The sequence below is a fragment of the Camellia sinensis genome, chromosome 15 (assembly GCF_055761805.1).
Source record: "Camellia sinensis isolate YWXY chromosome 15, ASM5576180v1, whole genome shotgun sequence".
Classification (NCBI taxonomy): domain Eukaryota; kingdom Viridiplantae; phylum Streptophyta; class Magnoliopsida; order Ericales; family Theaceae; genus Camellia; species Camellia sinensis.
In genome coordinates this window covers 120022711-120045119 of record NC_138975.1, presented here as the reverse complement: position 1 = coordinate 120045119, position 22409 = coordinate 120022711, and the positions used below count along the sequence as shown (strand labels likewise).

The following is a 22409-nucleotide window of genomic DNA, read 5'->3' as shown; positions in this document are numbered from 1 at the left end:
CAGACCCCGCCCGGGTACTTACTGTCTCCAAGATATGGAAGGCAGAGACCTCTCCCACCCATGGAATGCCGAACACTTGAAACGTTACTTCCAGTAAAATGGCGTCTCTTGTTTTTGTATCATTCAATTGTTGTATGTTCTATTTTGCCGATCTGCACACTTGTTTATTTTTACCCTTTCCATAAACGGTGTAAATTTGTGATCGACAGACTGTGGCTTAATGACAATAATTTCACATCTCCATTATCTGTGTTGTGCTTCAATGACAAGTTTTAGGCCTAGTCTCAGCCTGACTAAGCATGAAGAGCTCAGCCAGACTGAGTTAAGCCAAGCCTCAGCCCGACTGAGCCTTTCAAGCCTTAGCCAGACTGAACCTGAAGAGCTCAGCCAGACTGAGTAAAGCCAAGTCTCAGTCAGGCTAAGCCCTCCAAGCCTCAGCCATACTGAGCATGAAGAGCTTAGCCAGACTGAGTTAAGCCAAGCCTCAGCCTGACTGAGTTAAACCTAGTCTCAGCCAGACTGAGCCCTCCAAGTCTCACCCAAACTGAACGTGAAGAACACAGCCATACTGAGTTGTACATAGTGCCACTACTTAGTTAAATCTAAGGTCATTCTTATCCGAGGTCATTTTTACCTAAGTTAGATTACTTATCCAATTTTACCATTCATCCAAGTTAGATTACTTATCCAATTTTACCATTCATACACTTTATTAACAATTTTACTATTTTAAAATAAAATAAAATAAAAAATTACAGAACTAGCACCTTTATTTATTAACAACTTGCACCATCATACACTTTATTACAGAAATCACATTCACTTCATTATAAAAAAAAAAAACAACAACAACAACAAAAACACAAGAAAAGCACCTAGCCTTCACTCCCCTTCGCTAAATACCAGATCTTCCTTTTCCACCCCCTCATCCAGGGAAGTTTGGACGACATCGTCTTCTCCTACTTTCACTAGACTGAAATCCACATCTGGGAACAGCTCCTGGGCCTTATACTTGAAGCTCATCCAGCCGCTGTCCCAGTATTGGCTCATTTCGTGCTTATAGAAGTCTGATTGCTGAAAGCTTTGGATTACCTCTTCTTCGCTCCTACCCTCAGCGGTCACTCCTGATGGCCCAGCACCCCCTTCACCCTCCTTGGCCAAACTCCTCGTGATCACTGTGTTGATGGCCATCTGGAATTCAGCAGACCCCTTAAATTGCTCCACCGCCGCCACACATAGGTTTGGGTATGCCGCCCTCTCAGAGGCCATTTTGGCCCTCTCTTCTCCCAGTGTCCTCTCCAACTCCGCGATGCGCCCATCCGCTTCTTCTTTGTCTTTTAGGCCTGGTCGCGCAGATCTTCATTGTTGGAGACGGCCTCTTCCAACCTTTCCTTGGCAGTGTTGCAGGCTTCTTGGACTTTGCCTACCTTCCTCCGCTTGCCTACCAGCTCAAACTCCAATGATACCGCCTTGTGGCGCACTACTTCCAGTTCCGATTTGGCGATGGCGAGCTCGGAGGCAGTGTGTTTTGCCAAGTAGTTCTGCACCACCGCCAATACTTCCATATTTTTTGCCCTTTGCGCGTAGTCCAGGCCTTTTGCACAGGCACTCTGTGTGGCTTTTCTCCAGTCCCGCCGTCTGTACCCTTAAGCTTTGCAATTGTGCCTTCACCCGTTCTAGCTGGGCCTTTAGCGGCTCTGCATCCACCTTCGCCCGCGCCACCTTATGCAGCAGTGCCGTCGCCAAGGTCGTCGCTTCCATCTACGCTGTGCAGAACCCTCCCAGGAGGTTGGCCTCTGTAAATTGTGCCATCGGCTGGACGGCCGCATCCTCTACTTCCCTCAGGAGACGATCTGCGGCGACCCTGGCTTCCCCCGCCGAACAACCGGCCACCACACGAACATGATATGTGGCGGTCTTCAACGCGACGCTCATCTCCGATTTGCTCGCTCGCCCCCTCCCTACCCCAGGACTTGGGGACATTTTTGTACAGGCATAATCTTGGACGATTGGTCTTCCAACCGCTCGCCTCCTGCCAACTGCTTTGGCTCAGCTGCTCGACTCACCACTTGGGCACTTGGCCTCTCCTATCTCTATCCTGGTCTCCCTCACCTCTATTTCTAGGGATACCTCCGACATCCCCTCATTTGCCTTCTTCAACACTGGCCCTCCCTCACTCTCCTCTGCAGCCGCCCTCATTTTTTTCTTTTTCTTCAACATTGCCGCCACCTATTTTTTGCTTCTCTCCTTCAATAGATCCACTAGTAGTGGCAACGACACAAAATCGGTCAGATCTTTGTCTCCCAGAGGCTTGGGGCGTGGTCGGACTCGCTCCTTCATGACTAGCTTAGGCGTACGGCCTAATTGTGATTCTTTGTACTTATTTGCCTTGGCGAATGTCCTTTCATCCTCTGCCTCTTGCATCTTCCTCCTCGCCTCCAACTCTTTCGGTGTAGGGTCTTGCTCGGTCGGATGTGGCCCCAGACTTAAGGCAAACAAGGTTGAAGGCTAGATAAGGTCATCCCACTTCACGCCATCCTTCTCCCTCCACTCCTTCACTCTTTTAACCCTATTCTCTGCCTCTACCTCCAGCCTTAGCTCCACCGACTTGATGAAAACTTTCTATATTGTACGCGCCCCCCTACCGTCATTCGCTGATACATAAAACCACCTCGGTCTCCACTCCTTCACCGACAACGGTAAACCTGTCACTAATCTTTTACCCGCCACCGCCTGCAAGGTCACCCATGTTTCTTGTTGACTAGAGGCCTTATAACATGAAAAGAACTCATCCAATGTTATCGATGCTCCTCTGATTGTCGGAGGCCATGTGATCGCGCAGGCAATAATATTTTCCACGCATTAGGCATAAGTTGACCTGGCGCCACCTCCAATCGGTTCAGCACGTCTACCACTATTTGTGGGAGTAGCAGGTTCAGACCCCCCGTAACGCCTCCTTATACAGTGTAAACTCCATTAGACGTGCATTCGACGCCCTCTCCTTCGACGTTGGCAACTTCAACTTTGTCTTTGCTGGAATTTGGTATTTCTTACGCACCTCCTCTAGCTCCTCTGCCATAAATGTTGATTTGTTAGCCTTGGTGTGCCAGTGGTCAGGTCCCACTTGGCTAATTGGCCTCGCCGCCATGATCATTGTAGACGGATGAGGTCGCGTCACTTGCTCCGTCCCTCTTTCCTTCCACCTCGCCGTCCTATATTGCTCCTCCAACTCCACCACATCATCCTCACCTAGCGTCTCTAACCTCATGGCCAGCGTCTCATCTCGAACCATCTCTTTTACGTTTTTGTATATTGCTTTGGACGTAGGCACGAGGAAGTTCGCAAACTGTTGGAGGGGAGCGTCACAGGAAACGAATAAGGTCAGGTTTGGGATGTGATGGTTTCTCGCAATGAGATATGTAAAACGAATAACTCCAAATGTCCACAGTTTGCCTATTTTCCAAGGATCGAGGTTAAATTTCACCAGTTTAAATTTTTTAAAAGTTACAACCCCTACCTTTTCCACATCCTATCTTAACCCTAACCTTTCGCTTCCTACTAACGCATCACCTCCCTCACCACTAGTTTAGATCATCCCACGTTTACAACCACGATTTATCACTCTTTTCCCCTTCCCCATCTATTCCACTTCACATCATCATGTGCCTCATCGCTCCTTGAGCCTCGCGCGCCGCCACCACCTCTCGCTCGGCCCCTTTCGCAGTCGGCCCTCTCCATGGTCGGTTTTCTTTACGATCGAACCTCCGAGCCTCTTGCTCAGCTCCTTTCATGGTCGACCTTCTCCATGGTCGGAGGTCCAAGCCTCTTGCTCAGCTCCCTTCGCGGTCGGCTCTTTTCACGGTCAGTTTTCTCGCTTGGCCCCCTATTGCGGTCGGTCCTCCTTACGATCGGTCCTCTCGCTGGGCCCCCCCTGCGGTTGGTCCTCTCGCTCGGCCCACCTCCTTTGCGGTCGGCCCACCTCCTTTGTGGTCGGCCCTCCTCTCGGTCATTCCTCTCGCTCGGCCACCCTCACGGTCGATCATCCCTCTTGTCTTGGGAGGACACTTCCCATTTTTCTTCTTATTCCCTTCGTTGGACTAAAAATGCACTTGGGAATAGGGGACTACTGACATCGGTGGGCCCACAAAAGGTTTTGGTCCACGACTTAGAGCCCAATTCACGCTTCAAGTATTAAAACCCAGCACCATTGAGAACCCAATGTTGAACCAGGAACCAATGGCATCTAAACACTTGTCAAGTAAGGAACCAGCCACGTAAGCAAACAAAGATCCTTCAAAGTTATTGTACCACATATCAGCCATTAATGACGCTTCCACAACATTAAATGCGATAACCCCTTCACGTCGGAACATGCAGTTTCACCGTAAACAATGCAAGCTTAAATATAGACTTTCGGCTAACACGACAGGTCGGAGTGGACAAGGAAATGATGGACAAAGGATATAAGGAAGTTTCCAAGACACATCAAAGGTTAAGTTCATCATTTTTCTTCTCTCTCTCTCTCTCTACACAGTCAATCTCTTATGTTCTAACTTGATCGTCGGAGGGTCCGCTGGGGGACTCCCATTCCTCGTTGGAATTTTTTGCAGGTACCACCAGCGAGCTCCGAGACCGGTAAAAGGTGTTGGAAGTGTGGGTCAGCCCGACTCGCCCTCCCGTAGATAAACAACATCATCAATTGACGCCGTCTGTGGGAATCACCACTCCGATTAACAGTTGTGCTCATTGCTGCTGGAGACCCGTTCCTGATAATTTCTCCTTACCTTCCATCAAGGTGGATGGTTGCAACGATATCGTGCTTTAGATGACAATATTCATATATATCATGTGTAGCCTATCAAATGTTGTAATTAATGTCATGTAAGATGTTATATCAAATAATATCCAAATATGATAATTCTAGCATTACTCAATTTAAAAATGTATACTAGCCAAATTCAATATTTTATATAAAAATATTGGTGCCCTATCTAAAAAATATATATAAACATAAGTGGGTTTAGGGTTTTAGCAAAATAGTAGTGACAAGGCAAGGGCAACTGATAAAGAGAAGTTAAGATGTTCAGCAAGAGAAAAATCAGATGATTAGGGTCGTGAAAATCGCAAAGTGGATGAGAGAGGAGAACAAGAAAATGGCTCAATGTGGCCTGCCAAAGCTTGCAAATGTGAGAAAATTTAGAAGTTGTACTTGATAGGTAAAAGCTGATTTAAGGAAGGACAATGAGAAAATCTAGAAGTTGTATTTGATAGATAAAGGCTGATTTCAAGAAGGACAAGAGAATAGGGGTCACTGGTATTTCATTATTTGTTATTTGTTATTTTGTTATTCAATATTTTGATTTACACAAATTTTGCTAGATTGAATTTCACAGAAAGAAAGAAAAAACTAATTATTATATATAAACATAGTTTACTATATCATCATATAAATCTAATGTACGGCACACTGAAATTATGAAACCCTTAGAAAATAATAATATATTTATATTTTATTATAGTTGTAATTTTTGTCTCTAAAAATAAAAATAAAGAAGTGCAATTTATAATTTATCATATTCTTATTTAATTTTTACTAATTAAATTATGATTCATGTATTTATTATTTAGAACTTAAAACATAGCATTAATGGTAGAAAAAAAAAGGAGTAAAATTGTGATAATATAGTTAAAATTTATTTAATTATATTTTTTTTGAGTATTTTAATTTGTTTACTGTTTAATTTTAAAATTAATTATTAATTATTTATTTAAAATCATATATAACACATATATTACGTTAGTCTATATATATGCTAACTTAGAGATTATTAATTAACCAAGAATATTGTTCTGAGTGTATTAAAATTTTTAAATGGGCTGTGGGTTCCAAGATTAGATATATATATATATATATATATATATACTAGTGACAAAGGCTCGTGCAAGGCATGGGTTAGTGAGTGTAGATTTCGGACCACACAATAAAAAGGGGAACTTAGCTGGAGAGCACTGGCAGAATAGATTAAGCCTAACAACCTGCACAAGAAGATGAGAATCCGACGGTGGTGAATCCACCTGGGGGCACTCCGAAGATCAAGTCAGTAATCAATATCTCTCAAAGATAGCAAATTGTGCTTAAACTCGCAAGAAAGAACTTACCTCAGACCCACGAGGATGCCTTACTTTTATAATCAGTAGTGACCTATTCTCTTTAGAAGCCTCGCTTCAGTGGACTCAGGCTCAATTCTCATCCTAGACTCTTGTCTAGATAGAGATAAGCTTTGCTTAAGCCTTATCTTTATCCAGATTAAGAACCTCCCATGTTCTAGGACTCTTGTCCTTTATTTGCTTAACTTGGATTCCAGTATCTCCACAGATGACCTCGGCCTTGCCGAGATCATCTCGGCAACATGACTCAACCACGTGGCACCTCGGATGATACTTCGGTATCACCTTAGCCACGTGCTGTCATTCAAAAAATATGTCCCCACAACTGCTCCTTATGTTTTATTACCTTGGCAATCTGAGGTGATGGAACCTACATCGTTTGTCCACATAGCATGTTGGCTAAGAATCCACTCATCTCTGCGACTGAGATCATGACTCATTGGCTTCATATAACCAGGATTTAGCTGTCCACTTTCCCAAGGATCAAGAACCAAGAATCCAATTCTTTAAGCATCTCAACAGAGATCGCCCCTTTAACCGAGGTTATGGCCTCATTATTTTGAAAATTTTAAGAGTTCTAACTGCACATGAGCTGTCTCGCAGAGTCTTTCCAATTGCTTCCTCCACGTATCCCATTTTTACTGGTTCGTACTGACACGCGCTATCAGGTCACGTCGTTTCTGCCCACGCTGCCTGACAGGTACGTCGTCTTAGGCATTTCATTATGGTTTGCCGCCTTTTCGAACTTTTGACAAAACTCCCCCTTCTCTCTCTTCGTCTCTTCACTTTTCATTCTTCCGTTCTCTTTCTACTCAGACTTTCTTCCTCTATGAAATCCAGCATTTTCATACCTTCGAAGCTTTGCAACCGTGTTCCGTTTTGCACCTCCAACGAATTTTTCATTATTTGGTCATAGTCATCATCATTCAACTCCGGCGAACCTCATTCCTGCATCCGCATTTTTGGCCTCATTCGGTAAGCTCTTAATTTCATTCTCTTCTAGTTCAGTCTTCTACTATCCTGAATATATATCAATGCTGTATCTATTGCCATTGAATTCGTTTTCATAGTTATACTCTGTTTCTATCTTCATGTTTTGGTCATCATTTCTTGTTTTTGAGTTCTAGGGCATTCGTATTGTTTATGGTTCTTGCACACTGCCTTGCACACACTCATTCAGTGTTCTGTGGATTTGTAATTTTCCATATTCTTGAATCTCTGTTGCTTTCTTGATTTTGAATCATGCTCTTTTTTTTGCTTATCTTGCTTTGTTTCCAGATTCTTGCCTTTGATTTTTGTTTTTGTATAGACTTAGGTTTGGGATTTGATTTAGAACCCTGTTCTTAAGGAAAACTAAAACAAAATCCTCCTTTTGGTCTTCAGAAACCCTCAACTTAGTGCTCTCTAGGTTTAGCTGAAGTCTTTAAACCCATACCAATCACTCTTTTCTGAAATCCAGTACCAATTACATATAGCCGACATTATGGGTATGTTTAGGTGGAGAGTGGATACCACCACCAAATTAGAATACTTTAGGCAAGAGTTCTCCATTCTAGCCGACGTTCACCTTTGGTTAGCTAGAGAGGATGACTCTATCATGCTCGGGAAGGATTACATGCCCTTTCCTGTAGTCTCCATTATTGAGGGCGGAGTCAGGTTTCCCTTCAACATCCTCTTTAGGGAGGTTCTCCATTTCTACGAACTGAATCCCATGCAATTGGCCGTTAACTCCTTTTGGATCATCAATGGCATTGCCGAGTTGGCACGTCGGTAGAATACTAGAATAACCCTATCCGATATCCAGTATTGATACATAATGTGTGGCCTCAAGACCAACTCTGGCTACACGTACTACCTCAAGCTAAGATCTACACAGTGCAAATTGATAGCTGACATTCCAGACTCAGCCAAATTGATTGCTATTTATCTATTCTAATGTTCTCTTCTTGTCTTTGCAGCTCTTCCTCAGCCAAAGAAGAACTTTCGCTAGTCCTACGTACCATACAAGGACTTGGTTCGACTTTTCAGCCTACCCAGCGAACTCCGCAAGGCTCCATTCCTTCTCAACTACATCCCGACATATCGAAGTCCCTTGTCCGACATTCCTCGCAAAAGTAAGTCTCCTTCGTCCGCCACAACTTCGCTTGCCATTTTGTCACCAAGGCCAGACTAGGCATCCACATCCGATCCAGCATAGCAACCATAAACTTCTGCCCTCCAGTTAATTCCTCCAACCCAGCACCAGCGCTGACGCTGAACTCCTGCTAACGCCCCTGCCGGTAGAATTCGCAGCCGCAGACGCCGAAGTCCTGTTTTCTCGACCATAGACCCATCAAACCCTCCAATTGCCCTGCCAGCAATTCATTTCGGCCCCAAAGTCACTGTTGCTGCTACCACTGACGAAATGGGCCGAGTAAAAATTGTTCCAGACGATCTTCTTGCCGATATCCCTGGCATGGTGTTGGTTTATTCTTCTTCCCCATCCCAATCCCAAGCCTAAGGCAAAAAGGGTAAAAAGGGCTAAGGCTAAAGCCACCGCCACAGAAGTGAAATAAGAAGATACAGTGCTAATTTCTAAGTTAGCTAAAATTGAGAAGATTGCTTCTGTGGTCGAGAAGAGGCCTGTCGAGGCCAAGCCATCTGGAAAACCACAAAAAAGGCCGAGGTCCGAAGATGTGACTCACCCTGGTGCTTTCCGTGCCAATGAGCCCTGGGTTCTAACTGTTAGGGTCGGAGACCGACCTTTACTAACCAGGGACAGTGCCCTCGACAATGTGAAAGTTGGTGCCGCTCTTTCTACTACCGTTCTGCTACTGGCCGACCTCAACCGTATGGTCGAGCTAACTGAGTATGAGAGCTATGTGCTAATGATGCATCATTATGTTTTGATAAGTTTGTATACTTTGTTTCTTTTCGTTCAATTTCAAGTTTTTAGGCTTTGTACTTAGCAAATGCTTTCTTTCTCTTTTTGCAGGCCATCCAGTAGGGTCACTCCTTTGCAGTCAAGGCCGAGGCGTTCAACAAGAAGTTGACCGACAAGACAAAGGAGTCAGCCAAGCTCCTTTCCTCTCTAAACAAGGTTGAGGCTCATATCTGAGGTTTGTTGGATCAAGCTAAGGCTGCCCAGGCGGCCATAAACAAAGCTGAGGAGCGTGCTGAGGCCGTTGAAAATGTTGCCAAGGTCGTTCAAGCCTAGGCAAAAGAGGCTAAGGAGAAAGAGGCCTAGGCCCAGAACGAACTTCAAGCTGCGCTTGCTACGAAAGTGGCCGAAATCAAGGCAGCCAATGAGAAGGCCTACGCCGAAGGGACAACCGACGTTTGTGACCCCTACAAGAAGCAAGTCAACTAGGCATGCAACAAGGGTTACACCCTTTGCTAGACGACTGTGTTGAAGGAGTTGGCCATCCTCGACGACGTGCCTCTTCACGACGCCAGCCGACTTGCTCTTCCATTCTCCTCTACTCCAAGTCAATCTGAGGACGAGGCTGGGGCAGAAGAGGATGCCAAGGCCAACAAGTCTGAAGAAGTTGTAGCTGCTGGGGCCAAGTCCCGAACTCTAAATGAGAAAATCTTGGACTTGACTCAAGATGAAGAGGATGATAAGGTCTCCAAAGATATCTCTTCAAGTCTGTCGAGAAAAGTCTTGACCAGACCCTACTCGATATTAACGCCAAGATCGAGGTCGAGAAGTCAAAGCAACTATTTACCGAGGCTGAAACAATGCCAACAACCGAGGTTGATCAGTCCGAGACCACTGCCAAAGACCATAGTGCTTAGTTTTTTTCCTTCTTTCCTTTGAACTTTTTCTCTTTTCAGTACTTGTAATCTTTTTGTGTTTGAACAATGCTAGCTTCATTTTGGTCGACGTGCCTTATGCTTTGTAGCTGAACAAGTCTTTTCTTTTAATGAATGCACGCTTCTTTTTCTCTAAGTGTTGAATGCTTCTCTTTATTGCTTATGTATCTTGCATGTTTTCACACTTAGAATATTTTTACAATTTTTCAAAGTATATCTTAATTGTGTAATCACTTCAGGTTGGAACACATCCGACAAGTGTCACCTCAGATAAAAACCTTTACTATTTTTTCGGCCAACACTTAAAAAATATTTGTCAAAATATTTTTATAAGTTCTGTTTCTTTCCTTCCAAGTCTAGCACCTTGGCTGGTTATCTCAAACAATTACACTTTGGGTGTAATACAATATTCCCATCTCAGATTAACTCATCTTAGATTGTTTCATCATTCCACGATCTCGGATGAAATTTGCAGAAAATTTCACAAGTGTTGTGCATAACTTCAACTTAAAATATCCAAAAATTTCACAAGTGTTATGCTCATTCTCACTTCCTGCACCCTAATGTAAACCTAAGTATCACTTATGTTCACATTAAAGCATACACCTCAAATATTTGCTGAAGTCTGATTCAAACATATCTTAGCCGAGGTTTTTCTACCTTGGTTCCTTTGTTAATCTAACCAAATCAAACTTAGTTTAACTCTGCCGTCATGGCAAGTCTAAGTTACTCATCATGTTTCATTCGGAAATATCGCCAACTTAGTTCAACTCTATCATATGGCAATATAATTCAACTCTACCATATGATAAGTCTAAGTTATTCGTCATATTTCATTCGGAAATATCACCAACTTAGTTCAACTTTATCATATGGAAAGTATAATTCAACTCTACTATATGATAAGTCTAAGTTATTCGTCATGTTTCATTTAGAAATATTGCCAACTTAGTTTAACTCTATCATATGGCAAGTATTATTCAACTCTACTATATGACAAGTCTAAGTTATTCGTCATGTTTCATTTGGAAACATCGCCAACTTAGTTCAACTCTATCATATGGCAAGTGTAATTCAACTCCACCATATGACAAGTCTAAGTTATTCGTCATGTTCACCATGGGAACATCGTCATAAGACTATTCAGTCCTATCGCACAAATTTAACAATTAAACAAAATCAAACTAGCACTTTATTAAAACTTCAGCTAATAAAATCATTACATAATTCTTGAAAAACAAAAACTAATGATAGAAAAATTTCAGATTGCAAGTGTTCTAGGGTCGCGGCAACTCTTTGCCATTAGTGTCTTCAAGCCGATATACCCCATTGCCAGCAACTAAAATGATGCGATAAGGCCCTGTAGCTCGACTTTCCGCGCTCCTTTCGGAAGGAGAATAGCCTTACAATTCAGACTCCACTTGTGGTTCTGAATCTGATTTCACAAATGCAATGTAAAAATAGTGAAAACACAAAAAGAGTCCAAATCTGGCAATTCTTTTTGAGAAATCGATGTTTGAATCAAATACCAAAAATGGACTGCTTTGCCAGATTACAGAGTCACCACCTAAATATTTTTGAGAAATTTAGGAAACCCGAGACTCGTGCCAAAGGCCATTAGTTCGTCATCACCAAAGTGTCTTGGCTCGGGAATTAAGGTACGAGAGGGGAAGGTTATGAATTGAGACCCCCCTCGCCCGATCAAAGATCGGCCTCTACTAATCATAATGCGTTTTTTATTTACATTATGTGTTTTTATTCCGATTTGTTAGCTGTATTACTATGTGACGCTCATACAAATATAGACTGCAAGAATTGGAATACTTTATCTCATGTTTTGTTTTGGAATTGTTTCGAATATGTACCACTTGAAAAAGTGATCGCATATAAACATTACTCAAATTATTATAATTCAAAAAATTAGCCTTCATCCACAAGCATTCAAGCAATTATAGCACTTAAGCATTTAGCCTCATGGCAAGCATGCTAAACATGGCAACATCACATTCATGCAAGATGCTAAAGCAAGTAAAGGCTCACTTAATACTCCAAGCAAAAAAAAAAGTGATAAAGTTAGAAAGATGCATGATTCTAACTTATGCAATATGACTAAAGAAACGCATATAATATGCAATTAATAGCCTCGGCTACTAATATGACATATGAATTGATTTGATAGCATGCGATCTAAGCATGTATTCAAGAAGTATTTAAACTTATAATGCAAGTTAGAATGATGAATCAAGCCTCAGTGCATGCAATACAAGTGGATGCAAAACATGAAGTATGCTAATGAAACGTGATGTTCTAAACTAACCATCGTAAGCAATTAAATGAAAGGGAGAAAGACGTGGGATTGGAAGACATACACATTATTATAACATTTGATCCCTCATGCAGGAAGGTGCGAATCAATGTCCGAAAGTCCGAATTAACTAACTATTACAAAACTGGGCGAATGAATAATAATTAACTTAACTAAGCTAATTAACTACTTTATTACAACAATTTAACTAGCTATACCAATGATCAAGAAGCAATGGCTACAAAATACAATAAGATTAATTTACAACTATGATAATTATAATACTAATCGCGTTCGACAAAGGCGTAGCTGAAAATGGATGAGGGTTGTCTGCACAGCGCCTGAGAGCTACTCTGTCTATCCAAGCTAACTCTGTTTCACCTTCAGCCACTGTCTCTATTTGCTACAAAACTGCACTACTGGCCATACACTGAGGGCCGATCATGCATCAGTGATGGCCGGCTGGGTCTATAGATGGCCTGTCGTGCCTTAATTTGGTGCAAAACTCTGTTTTTGTGTTCTGAAGTGAACCAGTGCAGACAGAGTGTTCTCAAGCTCTGTTTGTCCCATCTTTCCTTCTCTGTCATGGAGAAGGTCTAGAGAAGGATAAAGTTTGTCTTAAAACCATCAACGTGCAAGTTGATTGCTTCCAAATACAAATTTGGACAAAAGTTAATGAATGCAATGAATAAAACCACCCCTCCCTCTTGTCATAGAGTAAGCTCAAAGAGAGAGGTTACAACGCTTCAAGAATTATCAAAATGCCATGAATTAGCATGTGACGACTCTTGACACAAGGAACTTGGCATAACGTCCGGCCAAGTTCAAGCGATTCTACCCATTTTATTTATATGGGTTGTTCCAAGTTTTAAGCCAATTTTATGAAGCCTTGCCATTCTTTAGTCCATTTGTCTATGGTGATGTTAAAGTCTTCTAAACAAGAAGTAATGTCAAATGAGAGGTTCTTCTATAGTATGAGAGAGAGACTATACCGTTGACAATGAATCTCTGAAAAGATTAAGCCATTAAGTAGAAGTCTCTCTTAAATATTTTGAGCAACCTCAATCGGTTGAAATCATTCACAAGAATGAAAGAGATGGATGGTGGATTGATTGTTAAAATTAGACTTTTAGACATGGAAATAAATTGAAGAAAAGCTTAGAACAATACATAGCATGTTATGTATGCAAACTTATGAGATAACAAATGAATTAACCAAAGCTTTAACCAATTAAACAACTTAGGACAGCCCTCAAATAGCCCTTATTAGATGAAAAACAATGGCTAAAAATGCATGAAAAGAGCCTAAAAAAACTAAACAACAAAAAGAAGAATCAAAGCCAGTAAGCAAGAATAAGGAGGGGTGGCTAACCCTTCCACTTTTGAAACCTCAAAACATGATTTTTAGCCATTTTTAACTCTGAAAATCAGTGCAAGAAGCAAAGAAAAAGAGTGTAAAAGAAATGTTTGAGCTATAGGTAAAGATATAGAAAGAGTGAAAACTCTCTCTACTCTTTTGGTAGCTCTTCAAACCTAATCTTAAACACTTAGAATAGACTCAAAGCAACACAAAACAATAAGAACTAGGTAACAAATGCAAATATAAAGCAAGAAGGAAGATAAAAAAGCTTATACCTTGCAAATAAGTTAGTTTTTGATTATGATCCAAGCTTAGTCTCAACCCACTCTCAAGCTTGAATTATGCTTCTCAAAGATCAACCAAGGCTCGAAGATGGTGACACAAGGTTGTATATGGTGTATAGAGATGACACAAGGGAGCTAGGTTAGCTCAAAGGTTGTTTGCCATGGAAGAAAGAGGAGGGAGGAGCTCTCAAGGTGTATATAGGCTTTCTAATTTTTGTTCAACCCCCAAAACAATAACACAACTTCGTTTTTATAGAATTTGAGCTCAAAAGGTGATAAATATCTTCAAACACGTACAACTAGCGGCTTCCCGCCCAAAACAGTGTTTCTCGCTGCCAAGGCTCGGCCGGCCATTCATAGCCACGGCCAGCCATCATTGATGCACGGCCAGGCCTTGATGCCCTCTCCTATTTTTTGGTTCAAACTCAGCTCAGGGTGGTAAAAGGTCCAAAAATAAGACTCAAAGGTTCAAACAAGGTAAATGTTGAAGATTTGAGGTTATTTCGGGAGCCTAACTGAATCTGAATCGCTGTGAATTCAAAGCACACAATTCAACTTTCATCATCGAGTGTATCGAATCAAGCGCCTAAGTTTTGCGGGCGATCAAAATGGGGTGTCTATCGGTCCCTTCCAGTTTGGGCCAAGTTTGCCTTCCCTAAGTTCCTTCTTGTTGCCGACAACTTTCTTCCGGATGAGGTCCCCAACCTTGAACTCCCTTGGGTTGACCTTCTTGTTGTAAGCCCTAACAAGCTGCTGCTAGTATGTCCCCAGTCGAATTGCTGCTCTCTTCCTTTTTTCTTCCAACAGATCTTGGATCTTGGGTAAGGAATGTATCATTGGTTCTATTCTTTACTCCATGTGTTCTGATTCTAGGGATGCTAACCTTCAGTGGGATGACTGTTTCAATGTCGTATGCCGTGGCAAAAGGAGACTCCCCAGTTGATCTTTTCGGCGTAGTCCGATATGCCCACAACATATTAGGCAATTCTTCTACCCACTTTTCCTTGGCTGCTTCCAGCCTCTTCTTGATTCCATCCAGGATGGTCTTGTTGGGTGCTTCTGCCTAACCATTACTCTGGGAAAAACTAAGAGCAGAGTAATAGTTTTTAATCTTGTACTTTGCACAAAAGCTCTTAATCAATTTACTGCCAAACTAGGTGTCATTATCTGCTATAATGGCCCTTAGGATCCCAAACCTGGTGGTTATGTTCTTCTAGATGAAGTTCTTCACATCAATGTCTCGAATCTTTGCAAAGGGTTCAGCTTCTACCCACTTTGTAAAGTAGTCTGCATCTACGAGGAGGAACTTTCTCTGTCTAGTTGCTTGGGGCAGTGGTCCTACTAGGTTCATGCCCTATTGGGAAAACGACCAAGGGTTGGACACTGGATTTAGATTTGTTGCTGGCTGGTGTATCAAAGGTGCAAACCTTTGACACTTTTCACACTTTCTTACATAAGCTTCAACATTCTTCTGTATGTAGGGCCACCAATACCCTCGAGATATGGCTCTATGAGCAAGTGATCTGCCCCCTGCATGACTTCCGCAAACTCCTTCATGGATCTCATATAAAAAGTCCTCTATCTGAAAGGGATGTACACATCTCAGAAGAGGTCTAGTGAAGAATCTCCTGTATAAATGGCCTTTTATTGACAAGCAGAATCTGGCCGACTTTAACCTGGTCTTGTGTGCCTCTCTTCTTTTATCTGGTAGCTTGTCATCCCTAAGGAATATCACTATTGCGTCCATCCAGCTTGGACCAATTTTTATGCACATTGCCTCATACTCTGTTATCAGAGGCTCCACACTTGGTCCTGTCAAATAATCAATCATGATTGTCTTTGGTTCCCCTGACTTTATTGCACTAGCCAGGTTAGCCAAGGCATCAGCATGACTATTATCATCTCGGCTAACCTGTTATAGCCAACAATCTTGGAACAGTGTAAGTAGTCTGACTACTTCTTTGACATATGCTATCATCCATTCATTACGGGCTTCATACTCACTTTTTGCTTGATTCACAATAAGTTGGGAGTCATAGAAGACTACCACCTCATTGGCTTCCATTGCTGCTGCTGCTAGCTTTAGTCCACCAATCAGTGCCTCGTACTCTGCTTTGTTGTTTGAGGCCTTGAATCCCAAATAGATTGATTGCTTTATCATTCACCCATTTGGCGATATCAAAACCACTCCTGCCCCAGCTCCTTGACGGTTTGAACTTCTATTGACAAACACGAGGAAGGAGTCGCCGATGTAGATGTTGCAAGGTTTTGGTTGCTCTGTCTTCTTCTGTTTCACTGGCGTGGGATCCTTATCCCCAGTTGGGTTTCCTCTGGTTGTCCTGGACATCCTAAGCCGCAGTTCACCAGAGCCCGCCTAGGAATGGCACCATGAGTGAACTCGACCACAAAGTCGGCCAAAACCTGGCCCTTGATTGCTATTCTAGGCCTGAACTCCAAGTCGTATTAGCCTAGTACCATTGCCCATCTGCCTACTCTGCCTGTCAGATCCTTATGTTGCAACAGAGACTTCAAGGGATGCTCAATCAGCACCACAATCTTGTGGGCTTGGAAGTAGTGGTTCAATTTTTTAGAAGCCATCACCAGGGCTAGTGTTAACTTCTCTAGGGACAGGTACCTAGTTTCTACACTTGCTAGGGTTTTACTTACATAGTATACCGTCTCTTGTTCTCCCTCTTCTTCTCGGATTACCACTACACTCACTGCATGGTCTGAAACTGCCAAGTATAGGAACAACTCTTCTCCAGGTATTGGATTTGACAGAACTGGAGCTGTTGTCAGGTACCTTTTCAAGTCGGCTAAGGTGATTTCGCACTCTTCTGTCCACAAAAAATCTGTGACCTTCTTTAACAAACTAAAAAATGGTTTACACTTATCTGAACTTCGGCTTATGAACTTGTTCAGGGTTGAAGCCTTACCAGTCAAAATTTGGACCTACTTGGCTAATGTTGGACTTTTTAATTCAAGAATGGCCCTGATCGGGTCTAGGCTTGCTTCAATGCCCCTCTTAGTGACCAAGTATCCCAAGAACTTATCGGACTCGACTCCAAATGCACATTTCAAAGCATTGATCGGAGCCGATATGTTTTTAGGATGTCAAAAATTGCCTTCAAGTCGGCCAGATGGTTCCCTGGTTCTTTGGTCTTCACGATCATGTCATCGATGTAGACCTCTACTGTCCTCCCAATCTGATGCTTAAACATCTTGGTCACTAGCCTCTGGTAGGTCGCTCTTGCATTCTTCAACCCAAAAGGCATCACTTTATAACAATAGAGTCCTTTCGGGGTGATGAATGTCATCTTCTCTTCATCTAGGGCATACATTACTATTTGGTGGTAGCCTCTGTATGCATCCAGAAAACTCATCCTTCCATGCCCTGAAGTGGCATCTACTAACTGATCAATTTTGGGCAGTGGGAAACTGTCCTTGGGGCAAGCCTTATTTAGGCTAATGAAGTCCACACAGACCCTCAACTTCCTATTCTTTTTTTTCACTACCACTGTGTTGGACAGCCAGGTAGGGTAGTTCACCTCCCGAATGGCTTGGGCTTCCAGCAATTTATCCACTTCCTTTTCTATTGCCTTCACATGTATCAATGTCAGTCTTCTTGCTCGCTGGATGATAGGTTTAGCCGACCTATCCACATTGAGCCTGTGACAAGTGACCTCGGGGTCAATGCCAAGCATCTCATAGGCCGTCTAGGCAAACACTTCTATTTTTGCTCGCAAGAAAGTCTCTAACTCCTTTTCCTCCTCTTCGGCTAAACTGGTGCCGAGAAGGAAGACGCATTTTTCATCACCTTCTTGAACCAGAATCTTCCTCAAAGCCTCATCACTCTTGTCAGCTTGTTCTTTGCCGACATCATCTAGGACCTCCCTGTCTTTGTCATCAATTTCCACTGTTTCTGCTTCTTGCACATTGCAAGTAGACTTCATTGCTGCCATGGAGCAATTTTTTACCTATACCTAATCCCCTCTGACTTTCTCAATCCCCTTCTCAGTTGGAAACTGCAACAGCTGGTGCAACGTTGAGGGAACAACCCTCATTGCGTGCACCCATTGTCTTCCCAAAATAACATCGCAAGGGGATGGGGTATCAATCACTGTAAATTTTGTGCTTACCTTTTTAGTGCCTACCTACACCTCCATATTCATGGCTCCTAAAAGCCATGCCGGTGTCCCGTTGAACCCGACCATGGGGCTGTTAGACTACTCCAGATCATCTTGGTGAAGGCCAAGCTCCTTGTAACATTTGACATACATGATATCACAAGAATTGCCGTGGTCAATCAGTATGTGTCTCACCTGACATTCTCCAATCTTTAGGGTTACCACTAAGGCCCTACATCCTTGTGTCTAGTGCCCATCCTTATTGTGGTAAACAAAGTGCTTCCTAATGCTCCTTCCCATAAACTCGCCAGGGAGTTTCTCTGGTGCTCTGTAATACAGCTGGTTCTTGATCTTCTCCAGAACTTTGTAGATCGAGATCCTGAATACAGTGGTAACTGCCTGTGTAGCATTCAACCCTGTCTCCTGTCTATTTAAACTGGAATTACCTCGGCCTCGCTTCGGTGAGCTGTTTCTCTTCTCCTGCTTTGGTTCTTTGCTCCTGGTGTGTCTTCCTTTACCCTGGTATACTTCTCAATCCGTGCCATGAGCTCCTCCATACTCTTTGGAAGAGTTTTGCAAGTGACTTTTGAAGTTGGCATTTATCCTCCAGGCCGTTTCTGAAAGATACGACCGCCAACTCCTAGTTACATGCCGGTATTCAGTTGAACACCTCATAATACCTTTTGGCATAAGCCCTAAGGCTTTCACCCTCGCTAATGTTCAGGGCTAGTAGGGAGTCTACCCTTAGTGGCTGTAATTTGTTCATAACAAGCCTGACCATAAACATCTCGACCAAGCCTTCCCAACTCTTCACGGTCCCTCTCGGCAACTTATGGAACCAATCCAATGCAATCTCTCCAAAAGATGAGGGGAACACCTTGCACAATAACTGCTCATTTCCGCTATACAAAGCCATTGAATTTAAATACAAGCTGACATGAAAGTTCGGGTTAGACTTACCGTCATAAATCTGGAACCTCAGCATATGGAATCTCTTTGGGGCCTCAAACCTATACAGCTTCAGTGAGAATGATGTTCTCGGCTTAATCGGGGATGTGACCTCGGCATTGAGTCACTTCTTCTAGAGATAATCTTTCAGATCCTCCTTTGTTTGACCGGGAGCTTGACTATCAACTGATTTCAGCCTTTTTGGCGCGCTGCTCCTAGTGTCATTGTGCGCCCTCTTGGACTTCTTCTCATTCACTGTATCAAAGCAAAGGCCCTTTCCCTGGATATGCCGAGGTTCTTTGGCATAGGTCTTCTTTGTTCACGGCGTCTTCTACGACTCACCCCTTACTGACTCCGCTCGCCCGATATCCCGTGAAGGCCGATGTGAACGCTCTTTCTCATTGCCATGTTGAGGGACTATTGGGATTGCTTTCTGCCCCCTTTTCTGGGTGTCAGTCTTGGCTACTGGTATCAGTGTGTCCTGCAACGGATACGATGGTTGCATTACATTCTTCTGCATCATGAAGTTGACAACCGATTGTAGGTCTGCCAACTTGTTCTCCATCCCTTTCATCTCGTCGTCCCTCTTCAGGCATCTATCCTTTCATACTTGGAGGTCGCTTTCGTTGTAGTACTTATCTTGGCCTACTTTCTTCGGGTTGTTACCCTCTTTGCCAATGCCCTTTTTCCCAGGATTTGGATCCTGTGTGTCTTCATTACGATTTTCCTTTCCGATGTTAAGGTCTGTATGTTTACCACTCCCACTAGGGATGTCGTCCCCAATATTTTCTTCCTGCCCGTTGTTGGCCATTTATTCTCCTAAGTTCCCACAGAAGGTGCCAAATTATGGGTGTAGGTTTCCGACCACATAACTAAAAGGGAAACTCAACTAGAGAGCACTGGTAGAATAGATTAAGCCCAACAACCTGCACAAGAAGATGAGAATCCGGTGGATGTTCGTCCACTCGGAGACACTCCGACGATCAAGTTAGTAATCAATATCTCTCAAAGATAGCAAATTATGTTTAAACTCACAAGAAAGAACTTACTTCAGACCCACGGGGGTGCCTTACTTTTATAACCAGCACTGACCTAATCTCTTTAGGAGTCTTGCTTCAGTGGACTCAGGCTCAATGCTCATCCTGGACCCTCGTCTAGATAGAGATAAGCTCGGTTTGAGCCTTACCTTTATCTAGACTAAGATCCTCTCCCGTTCTAGGACTTTTGTCCCTTATCTGCTTAACTTGGATTCCGGTATCTCACACAGATAACCTCGGCCTTGCCGACATCATCTCGACAACATGACTCGACCACGTGGCACCTTGGATGATACTTCGGCATCACCTTAGTCACGTATTGTCATTCACAAAATATGTCCCCACAGCTAGTATGACATTAATTCCAATGTTTTATTGAGTTTACTAAATGAAATGGAACAATATGACACTTTTTTGAAAATATTTATTTTATATTTGATTCATTCAAAAAATAATAAAAAAATGCATTGCAAAAGAAATAACAATTATTCCATAAAAAAATAATCATTTTATTCCATTGCACTACCTGAACTTTTTCTCCAAAAATAAGATTAGTTTCTTACAAAAGTGAATAGAAACAATAATTAAATATATGATAGAAATTTTAATTTCTATTATAAAGTACAATTATGGAATAAATAGATGAGATAAAATTTTAGTTCAAATGTGTGGATTTAATCGAATGGTGGTATTACACGCCAATGATCATATGGTATCACCATTAACTCGTGTCTTCTGATAAATTTATATTTCCAAAATGCAAATCTTATAACAAATTATTTTGTTTGGTTTTATTTTCTAAAAATTATTTTTAGAAGAATTTGCATTTGTTTTAGTAATTTTTTTTCATATTTTAATCAAAATTTTTTTTTTACAATTTTTTTAGTTTATTTTGTTAAATTAAAAATTTTGATAAAGAATAGTTGTAATTTTTAGTATTATAGGGACACTTCATATTTTAAATAAACTTCAGGGGTCTATTTATAATTTATCCAAAACCAAAATATTTATGTGTTATAACTGACCAAGAATCTTTGCATTATTACAAAAAACCCTTCACTCAAATTAGTATCACCAATATTGATAAATATTACCAAAGAGAAGGGTAAAATGGGAAAGTCAAATTATAGGTTACCATTAGTAAATTATACAAAATAAAAGGGCAAAATAGAAAAAAAAAATCTCTCAAGGGTGCATTTGTAATTTATCCAAAACCAAATATTTATGTTTTATAACTGATCAAGAATCTTTATATAATTATGAAAAAACTTTTATCCAAATTAGTACTACCAATATTGGTAAATAATACAAAATAAAAGGGCAAAATGGAAAAACTAAAATGCAAGCCTCTAATAGTAAATAATTCCAAACCAAATGGCAAAATCAAAAAAAAAAAAAAAAAAAAACAACAACAACAACAACAACGAGCCTCAAGTAAATAAACGCTTCTTATATATACTAGTTTGAAAAGGACCGTGTCGGGCACGAACTATTATTACAGTATGTTTAAATTTTATATGTTGATAATTTTTTTAAATTGAAATATTGTTCTATGAAATTGAATAGAATAAATCATTAGATATATAATAGAATTATGTAGTATGATATATATTATTTTTTGATTTGTTAGGGCATTTCCAATGGTTCACCAGAAATTTAATCAAATCTTAGTAAAAAAAGACAAATCCTTCAATTTGATATCAGTCACTCCAATTAAATCCATCAAAACACACTGGACGGCCGGGGGGATGACTGGCCGGTTGACCGGAAAGAGGAAAATGAAATTTTTTCCCCTTCATTTCTATTTTCTCAATTCCTTTCCCATTTTTTTCCCCTCTATTAAATCTTTTCCTATTTTTTTGCTGCCAATAATTATTTCCTTCCAAAAACAAATATAAACAGATTAACCCATGTACTATATAAACCAAACAATCAACGTTGCATTTGGAACCAACCATAACTGAAAACCAAAGTATAATGACTAGCTCAAGTTCTTATTTGTTCACTTCATTTTCATCATCTTTTTCTTCCTCATCCTCTGATGATGAGTCTAATGATGAAAAATTGTGAAACTTCTGGGTGTTTATGAGATAAATAATGCTAGTATGATATAGATTCTGATATCAAGTGATTGATCAAAGAAAATAGGTGGTTCTATTGTAGGACATAAATACATACGTCACGATAGATGGAAGGGTCATGAACGATTGTTTGCGGATTATTTTATAGCAAATCCAGTTTATTCACCTATAACATTTCGGAGACGTTTTAGAATGCGTCATCCTCGGTATCTGTGAATTTTGAATGCCATTGAAGCACACGATTCATATTTTGTTAAAAAAAAAAGATGCAACTCATATCCTCGGATTGTCTCCACTGCAAAAG

At 41.5% G+C, this 22409-nt stretch overlaps 1 protein-coding gene across 1 annotated transcript; it reads right to left on the bottom strand.

Annotated features, from left to right (window-relative positions):
- Positions 1–16073: 16073 nt before the first annotated feature.
- On the bottom strand, positions 16074–17874 carry LOC145813245 (uncharacterized). The gene is made up of 3 exons (XM_082908528.1): positions 17730–17874; positions 16388–16749; positions 16074–16286 (listed from the first exon to the last, which is right to left on the bottom strand). The coding sequence occupies exons 1-3, from the start codon at positions 17872–17874 to the stop codon at positions 16074–16076; spliced, it is 720 nt and encodes a 239-aa protein (XP_082764654.1).
- Between the last annotated feature and the right edge of the window lie 4535 nt (positions 17875–22409).